General features: G+C 33.1%; 1 protein-coding gene across 2 annotated transcripts in view; it reads left to right on the top strand.

Moving 5' to 3' along the window:
* The first annotated feature begins 2,494 nt into the window (after positions 1-2,494).
* The window catches only part of LOC118181541 (pancreatic triacylglycerol lipase-like), a 35,492-nt gene continuing 10,928 nt past the window's right edge, over positions 2,495-27,058 (top strand). Inside the window, exons 1-6 of one of the 2 annotated variants that reach the window (XM_035350711.2) lie at positions 2,495-2,684; positions 9,335-9,639; positions 10,563-10,709; positions 14,887-15,010; positions 15,560-15,676; positions 25,383-25,550. In XM_035350711.2, coding sequence (XP_035206602.2) covers positions 2,606-2,684; positions 9,335-9,639; positions 10,563-10,709; positions 14,887-15,010; positions 15,560-15,676; positions 25,383-25,550 — 940 coding nt within the window. In that variant the 5' untranslated portion in view covers positions 2,495-2,605. The remainder of the gene's footprint in view (positions 2,685-9,334; positions 9,640-10,562; positions 10,710-14,886; positions 15,011-15,559; positions 15,677-25,382; positions 25,551-27,058) is intronic. The other variant, XM_085810332.1, reaches the window with a different exon arrangement.

The raw sequence follows: 27,058 nt of genomic DNA, 5'->3' as shown, positions 1-27,058 counted from the left end.
ATCTTCCACGTTTATTATTTCAAAGTTAAGTTAGAGTTTAGTTATATTTTTATATACTTATGTTTAGACCACAAGTAGTGGGTCTTTGTATTCCGAAGTACGGAAATTATTGTGAGGAGAGAAAAATAAAGGGTTTTGTATACCCTTCTTGTGTATCCTGTCTACTTCCCTTCCTACTTACTAAAGTTATTGAACATAGCTTTAGTAAGCTCTCTGTTCCGAGTCAGGTCCTTGCATGTTCCCAAAGAAAGTAAGACGGAACATTGAACCTGATAACTGAAAACCGCGAAATGCTATACAAGGAGCCATTGACTGCGCCTATAAAACGTTGTTAAAAATTCTAATTGCCATATGTTTGAAATTTCCCTAGAAATGCTGGTTTTTAATTCGTCCAATGTCCGTGGTTTATCATAATAGATACGACGCTTCAGAAAATCCCATGAGAAGAAATCTGGGGACGACAGGTCTTGTGACTTCGGACGCCACAAATCTTTGGAAATAATGCGATACCCAAAGAAATTCCTAATCAAATCCATACGTTGTTTGACGTGTTGCATGTGGCATCATCATGCTGGTAACACCCCTTAGTCAGTTCCACGTCCTCAAGCTGCTATACAAATTCATTAAAAATGTGCATGTATAACTCGTTGTTCATTTTTCTTTCGATAAATATTGGTTTCCCGATGAGAGTGGCGGACAGAGCGCCCCAGACTCCTACTTTGTGTGAATGGAATAGCATCTCCATCATCGCATGTGGGTTTTCAGTTGACCAATTATTCTGGGAATTCACATATCTAGACAAGTGAAACCAAGCTTTATCTGTGAACCATGTAAGCACCAGGATGTTGCGGATACGTTTGATGAACAACAAGAACCACTCACATTTTACCGCCACCCACTACGTCTTATCTAGGTCTTGCAATTCATGCACAGTCGTTACTTTGTACTGTTTCATTACGGATTAGCAGCTCTCTCACACGTAGACTAACTGTATCCAGTCTCCTGCTATAAATATAATATAATATCGATATATTATCGTAATATCTCTAGATAATTTACTTTAAAAACAGAAAAGATTCGCAGAATTGAAGCAGAATAATATTCAAAATCTAGTAGATGAGGTACTGAAAATCTAAAACAAAGCCAGAGGAAAGTAATTAAGTACCAATTACGGCGTATGAAACCAGTTTAAAAGTCAGAGATAAATTATTAAAATTGCAATATGCGCCTTCATTTTCCGGATGAAGAGGAGATACAGAAATTTCATCCGAAATTTGAGAGGTCAATATTTAGTTGTGAACAATAAGGAAAATTTAGTGGTACTTCAGGATTGGGAGGAACAGACAATTTCAAAAATATGGACTACTTAAAGAGACAATAGAAATGGTACGTCCCTTTTCAAGGAAATGGGTGTTCAGGCAGAAGTTAGTGTCTGGAACGCAATCAAATATTCCGCAGAGGGATGCTGAAGAAAGTCTGTTGAGGAGTTTGTAAAAGAGGGTCCTCTTGTTAGTATAAATAAGGAAAAGGAACAGTAAAACAACAGAACAGGTCTCAGCTACGAAACAGACGAAAGAAGATCTAAGTAGAAGTTAACATAAGCAACGGATAGCTCGCAGGTGCAAAAGTATCGGCAAGAAGATGCTGGCGATCGGAAAAAATAGAAAACAAGGCGAACAGGTGATATGCAAGGAAAATGTTGCGCATAATAAAGCAATCAGCGGCGCGAAAATAATGGACAGCAAGTCCGTGGATACAAAAGGAAGTAGACCGGAAAAGAAATGGCGGAGTACAAGCCAAAGCGAATGTACCTACTTCGGAAGTAATACGCATAAAGCGGAGGTCAAAAAGGTTAAATTGATAAATTGGGAATGGGAGCCTAAAATTTCCAAATTAGAATTAAAAATTTTATGCAAGGATTTATTTTCGGAGGTGAATGAATCTGGCTTGTTTTCAAAGACAGCGTGTGTAATTTCTTCAATAATTTACAAGCTTCTTGATTATCAAAGATTATCAAACCAGTCAAACTAATTTACCTGTAAAAATCTAAATGACTACAATTTCTTTTTTAATATAAATTTTACTTAAAATTAATTCAGCACTTTGAAATTTAACACTTGTCTTAAAAACTAACAGACTATTTTAAAGTCAGATTTAAAACTAGTTTTTAACCAATCTTTTTATTACTGCAAGAAAATCTATTCTATCTACGTTATATAGTATTTCTTTGCTGGGATCTCAATCTTTCGCTTAAAAGATTTGCACTGTGAAGCACTATGTTAATGCACTTTTAAATGTTTCCTCTAGAGCTGATATGGACCATACTTTCTCCTCTTTAACGTTATAAAAACATAGTATTTTAGTTACGTGTCATTATACCATATGTTTGTCACATTTTTTATAAAAGGATTCCTAACATCCATTGAAACAAAATGGATTGTTAAACAGCTGTAACAAACTTTTATATTCCGACAAAATGTTGCCATAGGTCTGACGTTTCTGTTTGTGTTCAAATAGAGAAAAACCTTTAAGGGTCTTTTTTTTCCTTTCTATATATGTTTTATAAGTTATCTTCCCTTAGAAATTAGCTGAAGAAACTTGAAAAATGGCTCATCTTTTACTGCAAGCTGTGTTCACTTGGATTATTTGTATTAATGTGAAAGCGATTGAAAACCCAACATCAGGTAAAATGAAATTTTTCTTTTAAATGCAAACATATAATTATTCATTTAAACATTATGTAATTTGAAATGCGGAAATTGATTTTTATTTGGTGAAATATTTTAATTCTGTTTTAACCTAAATTTTAACCGCATTGAAAAAAAGCAAATAATTATGAAAATTTTTAAATTAAAAAGATTTTACAGCTTTTGTATCTTTCTTAGAAATCTTTGTGCACACTTCAAGTGCATAAATGTCACTTTTCAATTTTAAATGAAGTCGAATTTAGTATAATTGTATTTTTCGATAAAAGTGTTTATTGTAATGGCATTTTTCTATCAGTGTGTTGTTACTCTTTTCTGCTATTTAACTTTTCTTTTTCCTATTAATTTGTTTTCAGTTCAACTACCGTTTATTTTCCATTACGGTTATTTTAATTTCTTATTTCCTGAATTATTATCCAGTTTTCCTTTTGGTCGTATATTTTTATTAATATGGTCTCGTTCTCTTATTTCAATGGTTTATAAGACTGTAATACTGTTTAGCTTTATTAGACCAGGCATGCGTTTTGCTGCGTATTTTGAATGCCCAGTAATAGAATATAAATTTTTCTGAAAAAACGCAATCAGTAAATTCGAACTTTCATAAAATATGATTAGGGGGAATATGTTGTAAAATTAATTAGTACTAATTGAAAATATGCAAATAATGTGCATGATATTGTGGGGTTCCAATCTTTCATCTAAGAGCTAAATGTGTAGGAACCTCGTTAACAGATAAGCAAATAATCGCTTTAGTTCAGAAACAGAAAGGTAAAACTCAAGAAGGATTAATTACCCTTTATTTCTCGAAATAAAAACATAACAGTTGGCTCTTTTCTCAAAGCGTACAGCAAAGCCTCCACTTGGGCTTGAACTGAAAGTAATAAGAAATAAGACTTAAAAGTTCCTTAACTAAAAGGAAGCTATCAAAAGTCTAGGTAGTTGGCCCCTAATTATCGAATAAACTAGCAAGGGTCTGATATACGGCCGAGCTTAGTAATAGCTTAGAGACAGACGTAGCCAAAAGGCAAACTCGCGCTAGTCAGAAACTCTGGCTCTCTAACGAAGTAAGTGGTACTTAAATACCCCTCTTATTCATTTGCATTAACCGCAATCCTAAAAACACATTCTGGTAGGAAATTGTAAGCTGAAATTAGCTTTAACTAAAGATAACTGTTAAAAACTTAGGATAAACCTTACAATACACATATATATATAGGGCGTGTGTGTATGTGTAGCCTTACTAATTGATTTGCGTATTGGATGAAATCAAAATTTTCACAATACTCCCTTAAAGGCATATTTGATAGCAAGTAAATTCGTGTTTCACTTGTTTAGCCTTCGAAACGTTGAGTGACATGCCATTTTTATGAACGTTTGTTTCCGCTTATTATTCCCTTACCTCTCGCCAATCAAGGATTTGTTGGTCACTATCAGACTTCGATTGAATTCTCCTTCTCCTCCAAAAAAACGAAAGTAAACTGTGGAATTACATCAGCAAAGCACTATGCACGTTACCACAGAACATTTTTCGGACATTTATTGGTTTGACGCATAGACGTATTCAAGAGTACGTTGTCCGAAATGCTGAAGATTTCTTAATTTCTTAATTTCCTGCGCATTTAAGTGTCACATTGTTTTATATCTTTAAAAATTAAATCTTGCAGAATACTAGAAAGCGTACATCGTACATAGAAATGTACAGCACATTTCCAATAATTTTTTTAGTATAGCGTTTTCTCAGCCAGGCAGTTTATGCTTATTATATGATGTCTTAACATCATTTTAGATTTGCTTTTAATTCTAAAACATTTTAATTTAGGTAGTTTTAACTAATTTACTGTTATTTTCTTTAAAAATTCCAATTTCTCAAGACTTTGATTGTTTTTAAAGAAATTCACTTTCTTAAATTCACCTCTTTTAATACTCACAGAAAAGGTTCATAAAAAGTATTGCCATTAACAAACAAAGGAACATTTAAAACACTTATCAAATATAAGTATTTTAATCAAATATCTTCTGAAATATAAGTATTTGAATCGTTAAAAACAATAACAAGCACAAAAGTGAAGAAAAGCGTATTTACGGTTTCCACTTCAACAGAAATTTAATTGAAGCAATGCACGAAAGCAACAATTCTAAAGTTCTTTCTAATTATGATTGGAAATGAATTACCTGGAAATGAATTACAGGTGATTAAGTATGTAAGCCAATTTACATCAAAACATAAGCTAAAGAAACATTTGAAATGCTATTACAATTTTATTTTCCATTTGATTTACAATCATTCAATGCTTTTTGAAAGAATTTCTTTGCAGTGAAATTTCAAAGATTCAATCATTTAAGAAAATGTTATTTATATGATAAAAATGAAATATTTTTTGTAGTACATATTGCAATGCCTGTTTTAAAAAAGTATTACATTTTGTGTATTCCAAGCCATTTATTTGTACAATGAAAATAATAATAAAGGTAAAATCTTATTATTATTTTCATCCCCAGTCCCTTGATTCGGCATTTTTACGTAATTACTTTTGACTATTAAAAAATTTAAGTTTTTATATATTATATATATGTATCAATACTGTACTATGTGTACAATCTAATTGTATTTGCAGTCTAATTCAACATTAACTGTCATGACTGACTGACAGTATAAGGTCAACATTAATTAATTAATTTAACAGTTAAAAATCTAAATATAATTTTTTTCTAAAATATATCAAAGCGGAGCCCAAACGGTGTCAGATTTCTCACCTATAGAACCCTTTATCCTCTCTTATCAAAACAGTTTTATGCAATTGATATTTTTGGACAATTCACACTATCTCAAAGATGCGACATCTAGCTTTTACTGGTACCAAAAAGACCTTCTAGAAATATCAAGACTACTGAAGTAAATATGTATGTGTCTAGTAGATATTAGTTTGAAAACGTTACGTCCACCAAAGGTAGTTAATAATTTTTGCATGTCAAATAAAACTTCTCTACAAGCAGTTCCACAAACTTAACAAACACTGGATACAACCTGTTCGTGAGAGATATTATGTACTATAGAGTTGTTCCTTTTATAATTTACTAGCGGAGGTACAAGGTATCAATTAATATAGATTGAGAGTAATATATCTAGCAACGGAGAGAACGATAATGCTGTAAGCCTTCTCTAATAACGATGCAAAAAATACGATTCATAGTGATACATTTTTTAGTCTGATGCGATATGAAATTTTTCAATAGGAAAATAAACTAATTCTCTCTCATTATCAGCAGCAATGGCACTCAGTTTTTAATGATTTAATCTTTCTAATCGAATGTTCGCAAAAGCTCTAGCTCCATCCAATATTTCACTTTTATTTAATTTTAATCGATTAAATGAGGCAAAAAAAATTATCTTAATTGATCAGAAATTAAACAAACAAATACATGAACAGACATTCTTTTATATATATCTTTATGTTTTGTAAAACTTAGAAATTTTCCATTATCAAACTCGACGATCTAAAAGCGAGCTGTAGCAACACATTTTAAAATGAAGCATTTTTATCTCCAACACGCGAGACTGTTGCCACTCGGAAAAATGAGGGTGAAAATTAGTGTTTTCTGAGTTTTTAATTAATATCTTGGCAAATTAAAGTCATACGAAGATAGGAACAGTCGCAATGGTTTCGCACGAATTTTTGGAATTGGGAATAACGTATTTAATGTTTGGCAGTACTATTTTTATTTCATTGTAAAACTTCGAAATTTTTTATTAGCAAACTCTGCGATTTTAAAACGAGCAGTGGCAACGCTTCTCAAAATAAAGCAGACTTTTATCTCCAGCATGCGAAACTAAATAGCGGATGCATATTGCAATCGAATTTTGTTAGAATTTTCTTAGCTCAGTGCTACCCTCGGGTATCACTATGAGTTACTCTTTTAGTGGACGACTGAGCTTACAGGAGGAGAGCAACTATGCGGAATCGGATGTTTCTTTTGCTATCGGATTACCAGCATGTATTTATAAAGAGACTCAAGAACTTTTTCGAACTCCCAAACCGGTTAAGAAAGCTAAAGTAAAGAAGTATACAAAGGATAAAACTGAAGCTGTTGCATCTAATGCATTGTGACTGATGTATCAGACAACGAATTCGGAAATAAGACTGAAGTTTACCAGGTTGAGACAAATCAGAAAACCGAATAATTTTTGAGGAACATGATATTGCAACAAGGAGTGGATAATTTTATGGGAAACCTCAAATCGATCGGATTCAATCCACCCAAGATGTCACCAACGGAAACCATGAGAAAACGAGTTCGTAACGACAACTCCTCGACTGAAAATAATCCAGAAAATCAACAGACGAAGGAAAACCCAAAGAATGAATGGATTAAGCCTAAACAAGTTGCTAAAATCCCAGAAGAGCCCAAACCTATGGATATTCCACATCAAAACAGATTATAAACCCTTGCAGAGCAACCAACAGAGAATGAAGGAAGAGCTAACTACGAAGAAATTCCTCCCCCCATTGTCCTCATGATGGCGTAGACTGGTTGGAAATTGTCCAGGAAAACTGTTCCGAGGAGTTTGAATCAGCATTGAAGGCAAAAAACATCTTTATCTACACAAAAAACACTACGGACTATAGAAAAATGTGTAAAATACTTGTGGACAAGAGCATATCGTTTTACTCTTTTCTCCTAGTAGGCAAAAAGCCGCTACGTGTAATCCTTTAAGGGAATCCCAGCCTCAGTGAAGGAAGAAATCATGTTCAATGAACTTGCGAGACGTAAGTTTTCAATAATAAAAGTCAACTAATTTACTCGTAAATGTCAAGAAACTGTTGAGAAACTACCCATTTACCTATTAGAATTAAAGAACAGTGCAGAAGATCATGCTATCCATCTGGTAAACAGAATGTTCAGCTTCAATGTTAACATTGAAAAGTTCTCGCTTAGAAAACGCCGAATATAGTGCTTCCGATGTTAGGAATTCCGGCACTCACAAGACTGCTGCCATAAACCTCTAAGATGCTATAAGTGCGGCGAACGGCACCGAACCACCCAGTGTAACCTCAAAATGGAAGAAAAGCCAAAGTGTATTTTTTACGCATCCGACCATGTCAGCAGCTACCGTGGGTGTAGCGCCTACAAGAAAAGATTTGAGCAAAAGAGGCAGCCCGCAGAGCAGAAGAAAACAAACTCCCACGCAAAAAGTTCCTGAACTGAATACTGAAAGTTTTCCTGGTATTTCAACCAAAGAGATGAATGCAGTTCAACGATCCCTTCCAGAAATTTCTTACAGTGATAAAATCAGAAGAAACATTAAACCACCACTTGAAGATTTTAATGAAGCCCTCACCTGGATGCAAGATGGAAAATCATGAACTTTTTAAAAACTGTGATTTCTCTTATCGAAAAGATACAGAAAGCAAAGTCAGCCTCCGATAAACTCAGATTTGGTTTCCAAGCAGTGATGACAATAAACATATTTGCTGAAGAAGATTAATCTCTGCAGAAACCACCACTAGATGACGACTCCATCACTGACCAGCTAACCCCAATATCGACTTTCCGGTAAGCTTCCATTCACGCAGATAGATGGCGCCACAGGAGATGATCGTGGAACCCGAACTTTTCTTGTCACCAGCACCGCCTCCAGTACGTTACCTGCTCTTTCTCAATCTTCTCTTTCATCCTACCACCCTTATTCTTCTCAGATTTGTCATTGCCAATGATTCTTTATCCTCTTTTTTACTCAGCTGTGATTTCTCCCAACACTCACCGTCTCGGAACGACTATCTCATGTTGTACCGTGAACTCACCAGCCATGTAGTCTTTCCTCCTCTCCTCCCTCCCCTCTTTTCTGGTTTTCCTCAGCCCTGCTTATCATTACTCTTCTGATATAGAGGTAGATGGTTTGATTACCATAGGGATTCCGACATTTTACCTCATTGGTATTGGCATGCGAAACTGTTGGCATTCGGAAAAATGAGGGCGAAAATTAGCGTTTTCAGAGTTCTTAATTAATATCCCTGATTTTCACTTTTCTTGGAAAACGCTTGACTTCGACCTTTTCCAGTACCCAGAAACGAATGGTAGAAAGTTTGGTGACGATTGTAGTAGCTGAGTTAATCACGAATAAACAAATACACAGACATTTTTCGTTATATAAATAGATTATAACATTATTATATCTATATTACCTGTCCAGAAAAGCAGCTGAAAAGATACTGCTTGCATCTATACGAATCAATTTAATGACATTTGGGAAATTATAGATAGCTTAGGCAACACAGTATTTTTCACTTCTGGTGTGATCAGGACAGCGCCAAGACAACAGTTTATTTAAAAAAAAATCTCGTACTCTACACATTTGCTTTATGATGTTCCGAAACCAAAAAAAAAAATTTTTTTTCTCTTTATTTGCTTAACATCCAGCTAATATTTTCACAAATAAATGTGACTTATCCTTACGTGAATATATGATTCCATAGATTTCAAACTCTGATTTCTCTGCAAAGTAGAAAGGGTGTTTTATAGCTTCCAATGAAGAAATTCTATAAAACATAATTACGAAAACTCAAATTCTGATTATACTTTTACATATAACACGTGCTATTTATGCTTTTTGTATGTTTTTGATTATTTAGGCATTATTGTCCGAAGTGAACCACCAAACCGAAATGCTGTTGATAAGGGAGAGCTTGGTATTTTCAGGACTGGATCACCATTTGATTATCCTCAAATAGAAAGATGGTATAGTCTGCCACCGCACAGCAGAGGAAAGATAAATACAAAGTTCCGTTTTTTCAGCTCGACCAATAAATATATTCCACAGAGCATTTCTAATATGAATTTCTCCGCATGGAATGTAAAAGAAAGTGGCTTCTGCAATCGTTTGGAGACATATATTATAATACACGACTACTTGGGAGGAAACTCAGAATGGCAACTGGTAAATAAACCGAAATTTATCAAACATTTATTGATTTCTGAATTGCAGTTTTCATTTATAAGATCTTTTTCTCATATATTTTTTCATATGATATTTTACGCGTTAAATTATACAGTTCCTCAGCAAAATTTACAGCACATTTATTAATCAGGAAATTTTTACTTTTTTTATATTTCTTTTATTTATAATGCTTAAAAATCCTTTTTTATCAATCAGATGAAATTACGCCTTGGAGAAGAATTACAAACATATAACAATTATATTAGTTTTTTGTGTTTATAAACTAATTTTTTATTGTTTCTTATTTGCCTTGATTTTATTTACAATAATTTATGTAATTTATAAGTGTTATATGAATCTCAATTAGTAAGAATGAGTCCAAATGCTGGGATTTCTACAAATGTGCATATATATGCATGATCAATTGTTGCTTCAAAACCTCTTTCGTTTTCGGCAGCTTATTTATTCACTTATTGCTGAGGGCTAGTTAATAACGGTTTTCTAAATGGGAATTAGGTGGAACTTGTAAAATAATCTTCGTGGAGGATTTACTAAGGGAACCTACTTCACATTCATGAACGTTATATTGTAGGGTTTTATTTATTTTTTAATAGTTATTTTAATTTGTGAGCCTTTTCTGCTTTCTCTTATGCCTGCCCCTGCGTTTCCTTCCCAGGGTGTAAATGCATTAAGATGAAAGAGAGTATTTAAACTATTGGAGTGAAAAGCTTAGTGAGAGTGCGAAAATAGTTTTTTTTGTCGTTTTTTTATTAACGTTTAAAGCTCAGTAACACGAATCAGTATAATCAAATATCCAAAACTTGTTCTACGGTAAAATTCCGAAATATATTTTAAGACTGCAAGTTACATTATTGCGTATTTTCATTCAATTCATACCATGCAATTAAAATTTTGTTTTTCAGAGGCTAAAGAATGCGCTGTTGAATAATATGGACTGTAATGTGTTCATCGTCGGTTGGTTTGACGGCAGTGGGGAAGCATACCCACAGTCGGTTGCAAATATACGTGTAGTAGGAGCTGAAGTTGGACTTTTTATGCAACGCTTAGTCGTAAGTTTACATTATTTTAATACAAGGTATATCTGCCAGATATTTTCATTAGAAAAGTAACTTACATAATTTTAAAATTTTGTAACTTTTATAAAATTATGAAACCATTACTTCGGTGAAATATTTTAAAATTATTATTATTATCATCATTATTAATAAATATTTCAATAGAAAGTTAGTTACCTATAAAAGTGCAAATAAATCTCTCAAGACGAACATATTTTATTCTAAGAAGAGCTTCTCTAATTATGGCCAGTAATTGTAAAACTATGAATAAAATTGCCGGTCATAACATAAATCGCTCAATCAATCCCTCCTTGATCTGCCAATCCAATCCAATCCTATAATGCTTAATCTCTACTAGTAAGATGTCTTCCAAGTAAAGTATAAGAATTTTAAATTTGGAAACATGGTATAAAAGTGGTGCAAAGATTGATTGGCGATCAATTACAGAGAAATTGACGAATGTGACAAAACGGATATAGGTTCCAAAAGGATGGAAAGTTCGTGAAAATAATAAAAGAAATGTGGTAAAAAATGCCAGCCAAAAACTAAAGAAAGAAAGTTCAAATACTAAAAAAAGGAAAGATATTTATCCATATAAGGAAATAAGCATTTTTACTGTGGCTTTATTTCTGTCCTAGATCCTCTAATCAGATTATATATTTCTTTCAGCAAAAGAAACATTTACATAAAATAAACTTCAGATCAAGAATCACAGTGCAAGAACTACTTGTTAAAAGACATTCAATCGATAATACGATGTTTTTAAAAAATTCTGTGATGAAAATCAGTTCTCCAATAAGAACATCAGGGTAATTCAGTTGCAATTATTTCGGTCGTTATTATAATACTAGCAGTCAAGTTCGCCATATAAGCTATGTGCGACCAAAGCAAAATTTACAAGTTTTGTGCACACTTGAAAAAAAGGCTGAGGTGTACACTACATGACTTCTTTGTACGGAATATTAAATTATACGCGTTTTTTCCTGCATTTCATTTTAACATATTTCCTCGAATTTGTTTAGAGATATATTTCTCATTCAATTATTTCAGTTCTCACTTCTCGGCAAGGCAAAAAATACATAAAAACTCAAAATATTTGCATTAAAAAGTGAAAGATATAGAAAACCTTAAAATATCAAATACAGTTAAAAGAATGTAAAAAAAATTGACAATCAAAATTACAGTTTCTATGGAAAAACAAGTAATTCGGCCAGCAGGAAAGAAGCCAGATTTTTAGGTTCATAAAACTAAAAGTTTCCGTTTGGTCCTACTCCGCAAAAAGACACTGAAGGTGCAGAAAGAATTAATTCACTACTCTGCTAAGTTTCAAATGTAAAAAAAAAAAAAAAAAAAAAAAAATATGCCTGCTAGGGTAAAAATAATTCGGATTACTTGCACTTTAAACAGTTCTTAAATTGTTGATAATTCTACAAATATTGGATGCAGATTAACTAAAGGCATAAAAACCTTAACCGGAAGATAAAAACAACGTCTAAAGCAAAAAATGCACAATTTAACAACATATAAGAATAAAAATATTGAGCTTATTGAGGGAGCGGGCATATATATATATATAGTTTAGGTGCGGCCGATTGAAACAGAAAAGGGAGGTGCACATCTATGTGTTATAGCAGTCCTATATACAAAATTTCAACGTTCTGAAGCTACTCGGTTTTGAGTTATGCGAAATACATACGTACGTACAGGAAAAAGTCTCTTCTGAACCCATTTAAATCAGTTTTATAATTCGTTTGGTGGAAAAAGAGTCCTTTATTCTGTCCCTATGTACAGATATTACGCAAAACCATCGTTAAATTGCATCAATAGCTGTCAAACCGGATGTTTTCGTTGAAATATGGTACTTGGAATATTTCGTGATTACAATACTTCGTTCACTTCGCACAATAAAGTAAAAATGTATAAAAACATTTCACTATAAACGAAATTCATTCTTTCCAAGCAACAACGAAATCGATAATAATTTTTGTCGCCGAACCAGGAAACAAAAGCTTTTAACACTTCAGCTTGTAGAGACATTAGGTATTTGTATGAAGCAAGAAAAGTGACAAATTTGCAACACCTTCGCCGGGAATCGAACCACGGATATCTTGAATGCGCGCCAGCATGCCAAGAAGGCGGGATAAATACCTAATAAGATATGCGCATGATGTCATGATTTAAATTTAATGCAATATAACAACGGTTTCTCAGTAATAATAAAAACAATTTACATGACACTAGCATATCGTGCCAGTTATAATAACCTGAAACAAAAACGTTTCCAGTTAGCAGCTAAATATTTAAAATGCTGACATTAACGAAAAATGTTCGACATGCAATGACGTCATATGCAGTCGCATACTTTATTCAACGTCAGAATAAGACCGTATGTAATAACAATATGTTTAATATTTGGCTTCGACAATTGTATTTCATACCTTGTATAACTTACATATTTTTGATTAACAAACTCTACGATTTGAAAATAAGCAGTGGCAACACTTTTTAAAATAAAGCCTTTTTATCGCCAGCTCGAGAGACTGTTGCCACTCAGAAACATGAGTGCGAAAATTAGCGTTTTCAGAGTTTTTAATTAATATCTGGGCTGATTAAAGTCGTACGAAGATCTGAATGGACGAAATGTCTTCGCACGAATTTTTGAAATCCGAATTTACCTTTCTTGAAACTCAATTACTCACCTTTCCGGAGGAGATAATGCTAGAAACAAACAGACATACGCACACAGATTTTAATAGTATAGATTATGTTTATTTAGTAGTATTGATTATGTTTATTTAGTAGTATTGATTATGTTTATTTAGTAGTATTGATTATGTTTATTTGGTAGTATAGATTATGTTTATGTCCAAACATTGTGTGATGTAAATTGGCCGCATACAAATAAAAGCCTGCAATGATTTTGTGATTTATTAATTGAGATAGAAAAACATCCTTGAGCTGCAAGAACAAAAATTTGCAAATTAAAAAATGAAACTTGAGACAGTGATTTAGCATTCCTTACAGATTTAACACCTAAATTAAGTTATTCCAATTAGCTATTTCCAATAGCAAAGAAAAATAAGATAATGATTAAATAGCATTGTTGCATATAAACGAAAACTGATTATGCTAATAGCATATCTTCAACAAAACAATTTGAATGACATTCTATATTGAATCCCACTGAATCACTTTCCAGATATCTCTAATAACCTACAAAACATTAAAATGTAACCATAACATTGAAAAACACTTTGCAGAATTTGAAGAGAAGATTAAAATATCCGAGATCAAATGTCATGTTTCTGCAAAGGTTATTGTGCTGTATTTGTCTTTTCCTTTTCAAAAGGACGTAAGGGTAAGACATAATGTCGTAAAAATTCCTATTTAAAGGATTATTTGTTTTTATTTTCAAATGTTCAATTTCATATTAATACAAATTAATATTTGAAGTGTTATTCATTCGTTTGAAGTAATATTCATTTCCATTTTTCAACATTGCATGATGTAGTGCTGAAAAATAAAAACGACACTATCCAAATACCTTGAGTAAGATTTTTGGAAATACATCATTCGAGAAATTTATCCAATGTCACCAAATGTAGCAAATGTATCTACTCTTATTTTTAGTTTTACATGCTTATATCAGTCGACGTTTTCATATTTAAAGTTCACGAAGGCTAAATGCTTATCCCTATTTACTGACTCTTATACTGAAGATTCAATATCAACATCTTTGTTTCAATACACACCAAATTATTAATGTCTTGTTGAAGACATTCAGATGCAGATTTCCTATTAATGATAAGATAATAAAATAATTTATTCTGTGTTTTTTCTACAGCTAGGTTTCAATTAATAAATATTATTATTAAAACATCATGTTAATCCATGTGTTAATTAAAAACTCATATCATTAAGAATTTGATCAAATTAGTACAGAAGTTGGCTACCCCTGCTTTAACCTTTTAATGGTAATCAATAAGCTTAGCAAAGGTACACAGCTCGCTTTACAAATTTAGACTGAGAAGCATCTCGCGTATTTGGGAAGAAAGAATTGATTAAGTTCGCAAGCAACGAAGGGTTAATGTAGAACATTTCAATTTTTGCTGTTTTTCTAAACTTAGTAGACATCTATACAGATGTATAATATATAATTATTGTGTTTTAGAATGCCTCGAACTTGTATCCAGAGTTTGTCCATATAATCGGACATGGTCTTGGTGCACATGCAGCGGGATATGCTGGCAAATGGTTTCGAGAAAGACAGAACAAGCTGATTGGTCGAATTACAGGTAAGTTAAGTATACTTGCTTTTAACCTGCAGAATAACATTTAAAGGAACATTTCTTTAAATAATTTTACTTAGAAGGTAGAAATTCAAAAACACGATGGTACACTTTGTTTTTGTTTCTGAGACACACTCATTATCTCATAAACATCATACAATGTAATCTTCTGGGATTCAAACATATTATAATACTACAAAATGCAAGCATAATATGTAATGTGAAATAAAAGGTATTAACATCTTCTATAAACTCTGAACTCTTTCGTAGCGACCATGGCCCTAAGATGACCAACGCACTCTCTATCTCATAAGAATATTAACTATGCAAATCAATTATCACCGGAAACGGTATCACCATTTTTTCTATAAATTATCAACATTTTTCTAAGAAGACCACTATTACAGACATTTGGTCATTTGAAGATGTTCATTATGATTACAACTTACAACATTAATAAATTACTGAATTCAGATTATGACTTCTACACAAAAATGTAATTTATTATGTAAAATATAGTAAAATCATTTGGATATCTGAATATTATACCCTTAGGCTTGGATCCTGCAGGCCCTTATTTCAATGGAGTAAAGAAAGCTGTAAGGTTAGATAAACGTGATGCTGGATTCGTTGATGTTATACATACTAATGCAGATGGAAAACGCTTAGCAGGTACGGCAGTTCTATTCTGTCTTTTAACAAGGAGAAAAACTCCAAATACTCGATTTTCATATCTGGAATTTTAATTATTGTAATCGCTAGATTTCCTTTTTTTATATGTCAAATGAAATTACGCTTTTTGTTACAAATGCTCGTTTGTATTTATTTTTACTCATTTTAATAGCTTGAAATGGTAACATAATAGAGTGTTTTAAATTATTGACCAATTGGTGATCACTGAATTACGGAAGTACGCACCGTAATGCGTGCAAATAATTTTATAACTTGCTAGAACGATTTCTGCCTAAAAGAGAAGATGTTCTTGCAAAACTCCTCCTTTGCTCCTGTGAGCACAGTTTGGCTGATATTCGGACAATATGTGGTCTAAACCTCGTTTTCTTGAAAATAATTCAGCATTCTTCGATTGAAGTCCAAGAAGTAACATGTGAAATCTAAATGAATTTATCAAATACAGATAGAGTAACAAGTACTGTGTAGCCTTTTGATTAATTTAGGAGAATATTGCATACTAAATGAATTGTAATTTTGCAGCTGGAGGTATAAAAACAAAGATTTGCCTAACATTTGTTAAGTGCTGACCTGGCTTAAAAAATGTAATACATGCTCAAATTTTGGTACGTCTAGAAAGTTCTAGAAAAGGAAACAAGCATAGAAGAAAATTTTATGAATAATCTGCAGTGCTATATAATTGTTAAATGGCATCCAGCTCCATGAGTGCAAACCTTTGAAATAGTATAACGTCTAATTCCTTTGCATCACGTATACGGTCATCCTACACAATGGTAATTGCATTTTTTTGTTAATGATCACACAATTCTTTTGATATGCAAAATTCTAGTCAAGAAACTATAAATGTCTTCTGGAAGATTTGCAAGGAATTAAATTAATCATGTCATAAGAATGCAGTTTCGTATTGTTTTCAGGTGGTTCTGTTTCATAAACCATGAGAAAAGATCACATGTAAGCTAATATTGAATAAATTAATAAAAAATAAAGATTCATAATCAAAATTAATATTTAGAAGTGATAAACAATTGGTAAGGTTTCTTCGAAGACTAACTTTAAAGAACTGGAAAATAAAACCTATTTCATAGGAACTACATTTAGGGCTCAAACGGAAATAAAACTATGTTTTGCCACAGCTGAAGGGAAGATCATAATCATAAAAGTTGAGGTATAGAAATCATAGATTTACATTGGTTTTATATAAACACACATTGCGATAGGTATTACAGGAAAATTTTACAAAATATATACAAATATCAGAATAATAATTTACCGAAATATTTGCATATTTACAAGATCACATTTCAACAAAGTATACGAATGGAGAACTTACAGAATAAACATAAATTACCGGTGATTTAAAATATAGATAAATAAGAAATATGATAAAGATTAAATATATGTAAGGCCAAGCAATATGCTTCTTAGAATAAAATTCTAAATTAACAGTAATACTTTGTGTGAATGGCCTAAAGCCAACATCCGCATTGTAGTACCAGTAGTCGGGAACGTGCATGTTGATAAAGAAGGTACGTCTTCTTTTTCAACATATCCTTCCTTTAATTTCCCCATTTCTTACGTGCACTTTGATTCATTGATGGGAGATGAGACTATCTTGCTGAAGTCCCCTGACCAGAGCGTTTTCAGAGGCACTCCCTTTAATAGCTAAATTACTAGACAAGCTTAGTATGCTTTAAACCGTTCTTTAGTTTCTATCAAGGAACCACTTTATTGCTTTGAGAACCTCAAATAATTCTATCTTAAAGACACAATTAAGATGTATCAGTTTGATTGAATAATGAAAATTAATCAAGAAGGTTTATATCTTGTTAAGGAATGAGACCAAGAAACTAATCAATTTAAAATGTATTCATGACTGGCATATAAAATTACGTTATTGATATCCTGCAGACATTATAAAAATCTATAAACTATGACTGTAGATGTGAATATTGCCCGGTGTTACAGTATACTGAATTGCGAGGATTGTAGCGCAACTGAAACATGAACAGAACCATTTTCCAGGAAGTCAAATTCACGAAAACTTCAACTGAGTACATGTTGATCTCCGCGCATCAATGCTAACTGTAACTTCAGGTGGTCCAATCTATATAAACTAACAGCAATAACATATGATTTCAGTGGATATTGTACAGTCTAACTCCTGAGGCATAAAAAATTAAATAATGTATATTTATATACAATAATGTATATCTATATTTCAAATAAGGATTAATACAGTTGGGGAAAGCCTCAAAATGACAAAGATCTGATGGAGGATTTAAATATATAAGCCAAAACATTATAACTTTGCTAAAGAAAAACAGTAGAATATATGAGAAAACTGCTTCTTATTTTTACCGATAAATTAGAATCGTTGGAATAAAGAATCATTCATAGAAATAACGAGAGCAATGCTAAAAGACACTTACCTTCCAAACAAGTATTGAAGTGAAGATGTTACGATAAGAAACTACCTGCAAAATAGATTACCAACGAAAGAATTGCTTTTCAGACGAAAGAAAACATCATTAGCTCATTTGCAAGCATTTAGTAGTCTGGCATGTGTGTATATGCTAAAGCAGAAGAGGCAAAAACTGGATGACAAAACTGAATGACTTATTATAATACGTATCCAATTATTAGAAGGCACAAAAAGAATAGAAGGCACAAAAGAGTATCGTTTTCTAGACACCTTTATAATTAGTATTGTAAGGAGGTATGATGATTATTCTAAAAGATCTCTTTCTTAAGAATAAGTAAGAACATGCCAAAGATGTAACTACTATTAAAGATAATTCAAAAACATAGTATATATCTCAAAGTACAGAACTGAGAACTTTGTGAGAAAACAAAAATGTATCGCTTATAGACCCAACATCAGTTCATTTTTTAACAGTAGGTGGAAGCACCAAACCGAACATCATTCCATGAAGTTGTACTGAAGAGATGCCAATAAGGGAAAATGGAAAAAGAGTAAGCCCTCTTCCAAGTATATAAAGTGAACTTTCTCTCTATAAACTGAAAATTACGGGAGCGAAAAAACGTTCGTAGATCAAATTCTGCACTGATAATCAAATTAAATTCTAGACTGTATTTCAGACTGTTCATAAAACATTTTTTGTGCTGCAAATATCAGTCTACGGGAAACTTCAAGCATGCGGGTTCTCTTGATAGAACTTGAGAATTTATTTCAAATAGATACCCCTTGCCTAAGACATTCAGCTTCATACAGAAATCAGGAAAGAAGTCTTGTGACGTAGAACAAACCTTTTACCCAGAACAGAAAAGAATTTTAGCCTATCAGAAATCCAATACACAAATTCAAGTCTTGCCACCAGAGCGATACCGATCCTAGACGGCCAACACATGCGACATGCGACGGAGGACGTGGGCACCACCCCTCTACCAATACGGTTAATCGGTATAGCGCGACGTCCACCTTTATCTAGATAACCATACGTGTTCATTGTGCTAATATACTAATATATAAACATACATACAAATTTGGTACTTCATACAGTGGCGTTAAAGCTAATTAATGTTAGACACTGGATAATACATTGCCATGTTACAACGTGTATGCAAAAGCATGGATACGGTAGCATATATACATAACGTGTGTACTCATATGTTGAGTACACTATGACCCTTTGAAGCATTATCATTAGATTACAGAAGACATGTACATACTGAAATATTAGGTGCGCAATGTTATGCTGGAATAAGTAATTAGTACAGTGAATTAAAAGTTAGACCCTAGATTAGTATTGTGTAGTACAGTGTCTTTGGTGCAATTAATTTTAGAGTGGGGCTCTAGTTAGTTCTTTGCGATTTGTGCCGTGTTACAGGATAAAATGTGCAGATGCGTAGTTACATTATCATATATACAGAACATAAATTCATATACATATATACAGACACATTAGGTACATGATTATTCAGTGCGTAATAGATGTATATTAACTATACAGTGCCAAGATATGTGATAACACTAGTAGATACATGGGTACAATTACATATAAACAAGGACATACACAATTACATGTAGACAAAAGGGTATATACGCTTATATTTTGGTACACAATAGTCATTGGTGACATAAACATTTCGTACTTACTTCATATACTGAAACTCTAGATCCATAAAATAATGTTATAACTAGTAATAGGTGCTTATTTAATTTCATAATAGGACAGAACGTTGATATTTTGCTTTACTGTGTCACGTTACGTAGAAATGTATGCTGGTGCATGGGTACAGCTTCCTATTTACAATGCTATACTGTTTTCCTATTTACAATGCTATTTACAACGCTTACCTATTTACAACGCTTATATCATTCGATTTCATAATCAATAGGTACATGGCACATTTATGTACATAAGCAGATGGTACATTGTAGAGTGCCGTTTAGGATAATTGATGCAATTAATTTTATAGTATTTTAAAAATAATGCATTTATACGCAATTATAGGGTGCATAATTGTCATTGGGTACATATACAATAGGCGCATAATACATATACATATTCATATATTAGTTTCTTAATACAATGCTAGGGCAAGTAATTGGTGCTGTTATTTTTACATGTTACATGATGCTGTAGGCGATTGGATGGATAAACTAATATATATACTAATATACATATACACAACTTTTAGGCACATAATAATCACTATATTCTCAGACATTAGGTACATGGTATACATATACATATATAAACAGATGGTTCATAATACAGTGCTATGGAAAGTAATAAATGCAGTTAATTTTATAGTAAAATTCTAGTTTAACACTATGCGAAACGGCTTCATGTTACACAGTGTTAAATACTGACGCATGAATACAGTAATATTTCTACTTGTTAATACTATATATATAAAAATATACAAATATTTTTAGGTGCATACTTAACATAAGATACATAATTATTAGATGCACTATGCATATACGTACATAATACATAAGATTAGTACAATGCTGGAACAATTCATTGGTGCTGTAAGTTTTAGTGTAAGATCCTAGTTTAACGCTATGTGGTACAGTGCCATACTACAGGATGATATGCGCGGAGCCATGGATGCAGTTATATACATACTAAAACACGTATACACAATTATTAGGCACGCAGTAATCATTGGATTTATAAGCATTATATACATGGTACATATACAGACGATACATAACATATAAACAAATATATATATAATAATAATGCTATAGAAGTTAGTTAATGCAATGGGGTTTTTAGAATTAAGACTTTAGATTAACACTATGCGGTAAAGTTCATGTTGCGTGATGTTATATTCGGATGCATGGTTACATTATCATATATACGAGGATATATATACATATTATTAGGCACATAGTAATCATTGGGCTCACAATCTTAATGCACATAGTACCTTAGTCTCGTAGACTTGAAAGTACGTAATAAGGTTCAAATGGTGCTATTAATTTGATGATGCTAAATAATATTAATACAATAATGCAGCAATGATTAATACAGTTAATGATCAATACAGTAACATTTATACTAGAACATATATATACAAGTACAAGGCGCATAATTACATTGAGTATAGAAGCATTGGGTGCATTATACATATACATACATAAAACATAACTACATGGTGATGGTACTTAAGATACATTTATAAACAGGTACAGATGGTCCTTATTTACATATTGCGGTACAGATAATAGACATAATTCGTTTGGTTGGCATAATGCAAATTGATTAAATAGTTTATTCTTGCTATATTACTAGGAGTGTTGGACACTCCTTACGATAATTCACAATTATTTTGTGGTGTTGGTAGTTGGTGCTAGATACTGAATTACTATTCGTCTATATGGCTAAGTATGGCGCAGGTCTGTGTTAAGATCGGCCAGTTTATCCATTAAAAGCCCTATTTTTCTAACCAAGTGCCTCTGTTTTATCAAAAACTTACAGAACGCTTGTCGATTGGTCGACGGAAGGTTGATGTGTAGCCCTTCTGTAAGGGAACAGGAGGTTAGATAATGCTCCGGAGAGCCAGTCTGTCCACAGGCGCACTGGCTAGTGTTACTTATCCCGCGTTTGTTAAAGTACTCGGGAAATGGTCCGTGACCCGTAATGTATCTTACCAATTGCATGTTTGCAAAATTTTTGGTAGTGTCCACATAGCTGACATGGTAATAAGTCCGTCGGCCGGTATCGCTGTTATCCCATGTCTGCTGCCATTTCCCGATTGCCTTTAAGCGCAATGTTCTTTTCAGGTAAGACACTGGCCATGGGATGTTGATTTGTTGAGATGTTGCTTCTGTGACAGCTTCTTTGGCTAGATGGTCAGCCAACTCATTGCCGTGGTGGCCGGCATGCGCTTTGATCCATTCAAGTCTTGTATGGAGTTGGGAATTTTTTCGCAGATCTTCCTGTATTCCCAGACGGCCAACACAATGAAATCGCAAAAATGGTAAATGATATATGCCCAGGACTTCTGTTCACACTTTACCTTCACTTCCTTCGTGGAATGAATATCGCCAAAGTTGCCTTTTTCTCACATACGACAAAGATCTGGTCATTCCAACAGCTCTTAGACCAATATGCTCACTTCGAGCACTTATTAAAGTCTCTGAGTGCATTATAATGAGTCGCGTTCAACATCAACTCCCGCAATATAACCTAAATAATAATCTGTGATATGGCTTCAGATTACTCATCTCGACCGAAAACAATGTAGCTGGTTTTGTAAATCATAGCTTAACAAATCAAATTTAAGGACTTTTTTCATAGAACCAACTGTACACCCAAATGACAGAACAGAACCGGACACTTGCTTGTTAGAAATCCAATACGCAATTTCAAAACTTGGCACTAGAAAGACACCAGACTCAGAAGGCACAGACAATTAAATCATAAAAATGGTAAATGATAGTTACCGTTTTTGCGATAGTGATTTCTATTAGTATCGAAAACACTGTTTGCACTTACTCAAATTAAATACTCTAAATAAATTTTCTACCTTATATATAGTTACCTAAATAAAAGAAGGGTTTGTATAGCTGTGAATCCAAGAGTAGTCAAAGCGAAATCCACTCAAGTCTACTCACAGAATTATTCCTGATTTGGTCCGTTTCTCTGGAATCTAATTTACAACGCACTTCTGAAACTCTTCCATAAGAATTACGCCTACAGACGTATGCTTCTGACATTTCGAATTCTGCAGGAAGCATTTGAAAGGAAAAGCAGAAAAAGACTTTATAAACTGGGGAAAGGCCATAAGTTAAAATTAACTATTAAGAAGGAACAAGCCATTACGTTCTGGGATGAACGCTCTGAAATACGAATTCCCCGCATCAAAATAAAGAAACTCAGCAATCAGAATAGTAAATGAATTAGAGTATTTAGGCATAACAGTGGATAATACACTCTCTTGGCTTCTGCACATTTGAAGAATCAACAGAAAATTTCATAAATTAGTTCATTTATTTGCCAGAACAACTACTCTTGTATTGACAACTTTCACGTCTCATATTATGTTATGTGTATGTAGAGGTAAACGTAGTAGAATATGCTTCTATCAGATAACTTAGTCTAACACTTTCATGGAAAGAAAATTAAATTGTTTTTACAAAGGCTCTTGAAGTGATTGCACAAAGAGGTGGCACCTCTGCACTTTAAATTCTCACTGCCATTTCACTTTTGTAATTAGCAGTTCTGAAATCTTCAGTTATATACCGTGTCGTTCTCTGTCATCCAGAATGCTGAAATCTGGCAACACCTATTTATTCATTCGGCCTTTGAAAAGCGCTCAGCACTTTTATCACCACATCCTACCTACTCCAATAATTTCGAAGACACCTTCAAAAAAGCATCAACTGCCACTCATACTGCAGTATATAATAAAAATAAGAATAAAGATCAAATGCTGGGACTGGAAGTGCAGTTTGTGGTTTTCAAATTATAATCTTTCTTTTGCTTAGCAGCGTAAATTCAGTGTACATATCTTTCAGTGCAAACTTTTAGAAATTTCAGAGGCTATCACTAATGCACATAATACAATAAAAAATCAAAGCCACATATATATTAGGGGCGTTCAAATGAAAAGGTACGAAACGACGCTATGGATGTATTGAAGTCCTTATTGACGAGTAATCACCAGAGGCCTGATCGCAACAATCTCACTGTTTTACTAGCCAAGGATACCCTTTCGCCAGAATTCCTGTAGATGTGACAGGAGCCAGTTCTCGAGTCCGTCGTCAGAGTTGAAACGTTGCCCTTTGAGATGTCACTTCCCACTACGTTGTTCACCTTGTCAATGAGTTCGGCCGTGATTGCCGTGTTTGCCTCACCTGGTCTCGGTTCATCACTTAAACACTCTAGGCCTTCACGAAAATTGGTTCTCCACTTTCTCACTGATTTTTCGGACGCAAAGTCTCCCCCGTATAAAGCCACCACTGGCGATGAATATCGGCCGGTTTAACCCTTCCACAGTCAGAAATCTAATAAAACCTCGCTGTTCTTCAAACATCGAATTTTGCAATGTAAAGGGCATGATGTTCTCACACGCACTGCTGCATCAATTGGATGAAGGGCACAACTGCCTGCTTCTTTCATGCGTCATGTGCAGAAGCCTAACGCATGGGCACAACCATGCCGGACACTACCTTCGCGTCCTTTGATGTCTCACTACGTTAGGCGAAAGCGGCACACTCAAATTTCAACCCGTTTATTTGTTATGAAATTTTGTACCTTTTCATTTGAACACTCCTTATATATAGATTCAGCATCTAGTATCGCAGTAATTGTTAAACCAAAATTTCAATAGTTAACATGTACAGAAAATCAATAGCCAGCTTCTTGCAGTGCTTTGGAATTGCCTTTGTTGTCCATATTTAGGATAGGTAGCAGGACATTTGCGTATTTTAGCCAATAAGATGACTGATGAGCTTTTCTAACCATCTGGGCTTCCACTTTGAAACTCTCCCTACTTCTTATGATGCAAAGGCAAAATATCTGGTAAACTTCAGACGCTATGAGGAGAACTTATTTTCCGCAAGTAAAACTCCAAAGACGCAAGTATCACGCATTTCTTGATTAGCTATGGGCCATTCCCTGACTATCTACATCGGTTTATATTTCCCAAGTCATACATATTGTTGTTAGCTTAACTAACAACAATATGTATGACTTGGGAAATACTGGCACTCCAATCATTTTGTTATAATCCCTCACACAGTGTTTTTACCTAAAACGTTCTTCTACAGATCACCTCCAAGCTTAAGGTGATAACATTTTAAATAACCCTGATAAAATTGCCATGTGTAACATCCGGAGAACTCATCAAAAATTAACAACTTAGTTACCAAATTCTAGTCATTCCTTTGCTGTGCCAAAGTTTTCGTAATGATAATATTCATAAAACTTTTACAGTCCCTTTGTCTTTACTGAAATTCGGGACTTATTATAATAATAATTTAGCAGATTTCATATAGTTTAATGAGTGTAATGTATGCTTGTGCTTTTCTATTATCCTAACAAAATATTATATTATTGTAGTCCATTGTGTATGAATTTAATAGTATAAGGATAACGTAACAATTTTTGTTAATAAAATGTTTATGATAAAATACCAAAGGTAACTAACTATATGTGTAAATCAACTTGTTTAAAACAAATATTTATTTTAAATTTTTCTTTAGGCTTCGGATTAAAAGAACCAATTGGTCATATAGACTTTTATCCCAACGGAGGCCAAAAGCAGCCTTTTTGTTCAAATGCTACAGTTGAGATTATACCAGATTTTGTGAGTTATAAGAACAGCGTTAATTTAATACAAGAAGTTAATGCTGACAGATTGCATTTTTCAGGTACTTTGAATATCTACTCATATATATATGATAAATTTTATTCACTTATGCCTAATTTCTTTGTTCCTAAATTTATAATGCAGAGATATTTTTCATTTTTCAAAATTTTGGATTATGGTAACACATACAAAGTTATCCGCCAAAGGAAGAGATACTTTAATAAAGGAATATTTTAGAGAAATTGGCTTGTACTCCTTACACCTGAGGCAAACCACGAAAATTCCCTTGCAGTTGGAATATTCGCCTAGATTTGAACTTAGATTTGAACTATCAGGTTTCAGGACTTTAAGATTCGGCCGCAGGTGGGCCTTAACCATGAAAGTTTAGAGTACTTTATTTACATGCTGAGTTATTTTAATTCTTCAAAAAAATTAAATATTATTCAAGCAAAGCTTTGTACCCTAAATTTACTGAATTATAAGCAAAAACGAACATGTGAAAAATAATTTTCCATGAAATATTTTAAAATACCTATTTGAACAAAATAATTAAATTTGATATGGCAATGAATACGAGGGTTATCTGCCCTTAGGGAGGGATGCCTTCATGAAGGGCCTTTTAAGACCTGGCTCATATCCACCTTACACATGGAGAAAGCCGTGCAGATGGTTACAGGCGGAAACATCGCGCATGATAACGACGCGGAGAAAACAACGCAAAGCGAAAACGTCGTCGGGCAAAACATCGTGAGAGAAAAGAAAGCAAAGAGAATAGCAGTTCTACAACATCGTCGTCCAAAATAAACTGATTGAAATACTTCACGGATTTAAAATATCATCTATGAAAATATTGCGGTAAAAATAAAACAACCGCAAATTATAGCATGATGATAATATTGCAGACATGTGTTTTTCAGACTTGTAAATGCATGTTCAGATAATGATTTGTGAGGGCAAGAATGAACGAGGAATATTTTTACTTTTATATTTTTGAATTAACTAATAATTTTTTGCTTATAATAAAAAAGGACACTGAAGCATTCAAAAACTAAAAATGAGTAGAAAATTAATGCTACTTCAGTTAACATAATTTTATAATACGATAATTAAACAATTATATAGAGGTTATATATATTATATGCAGTTACTCATCTTATTTTGTCTAATCTTTCTTAGACTGTATTTCTCATGAAAAATTACCAGCAAAACTTTATAAAAAATAATAATTAATTAACGACCTTTGTTAGTTAACTGTAAAAGTTTAAAATTCTTTTATCCTCTATATCTAGAATTACTTTTCTACTCAATTTCTGTTTTTGATTCTTATATTTTCTTCTTATTTTTTCAGCAAAACTCTTTTAATTAATTCAAGAATATAAAAATAAAGAAATCCCTCATTCCTTCTTGCGCTCACAAATCATTTTTAAAGCCTTAAAACGCATGTATGCGACGTTATCGTAGTATGATGATTTTCATGTGCTTTATTTTTCACCACGATATTTTCGACGACATTGTTTTAAACTGCGAAGTTTTTGAACTGCTTTACTTTTTTGATGACAATGTTTTATA

Source organism: Stegodyphus dumicola, chromosome 2, assembly GCF_044657685.1.
Source record: "Stegodyphus dumicola isolate Sdum_Otavi_A_Nest chromosome 2, ASM4465768v1".
Lineage (NCBI taxonomy): Eukaryota > Metazoa > Arthropoda > Arachnida > Araneae > Eresidae > Stegodyphus > Stegodyphus dumicola.
Note: the sequence above shows the minus strand (reverse complement) of the source record. Positions and strands in the feature narration are given on the sequence as shown.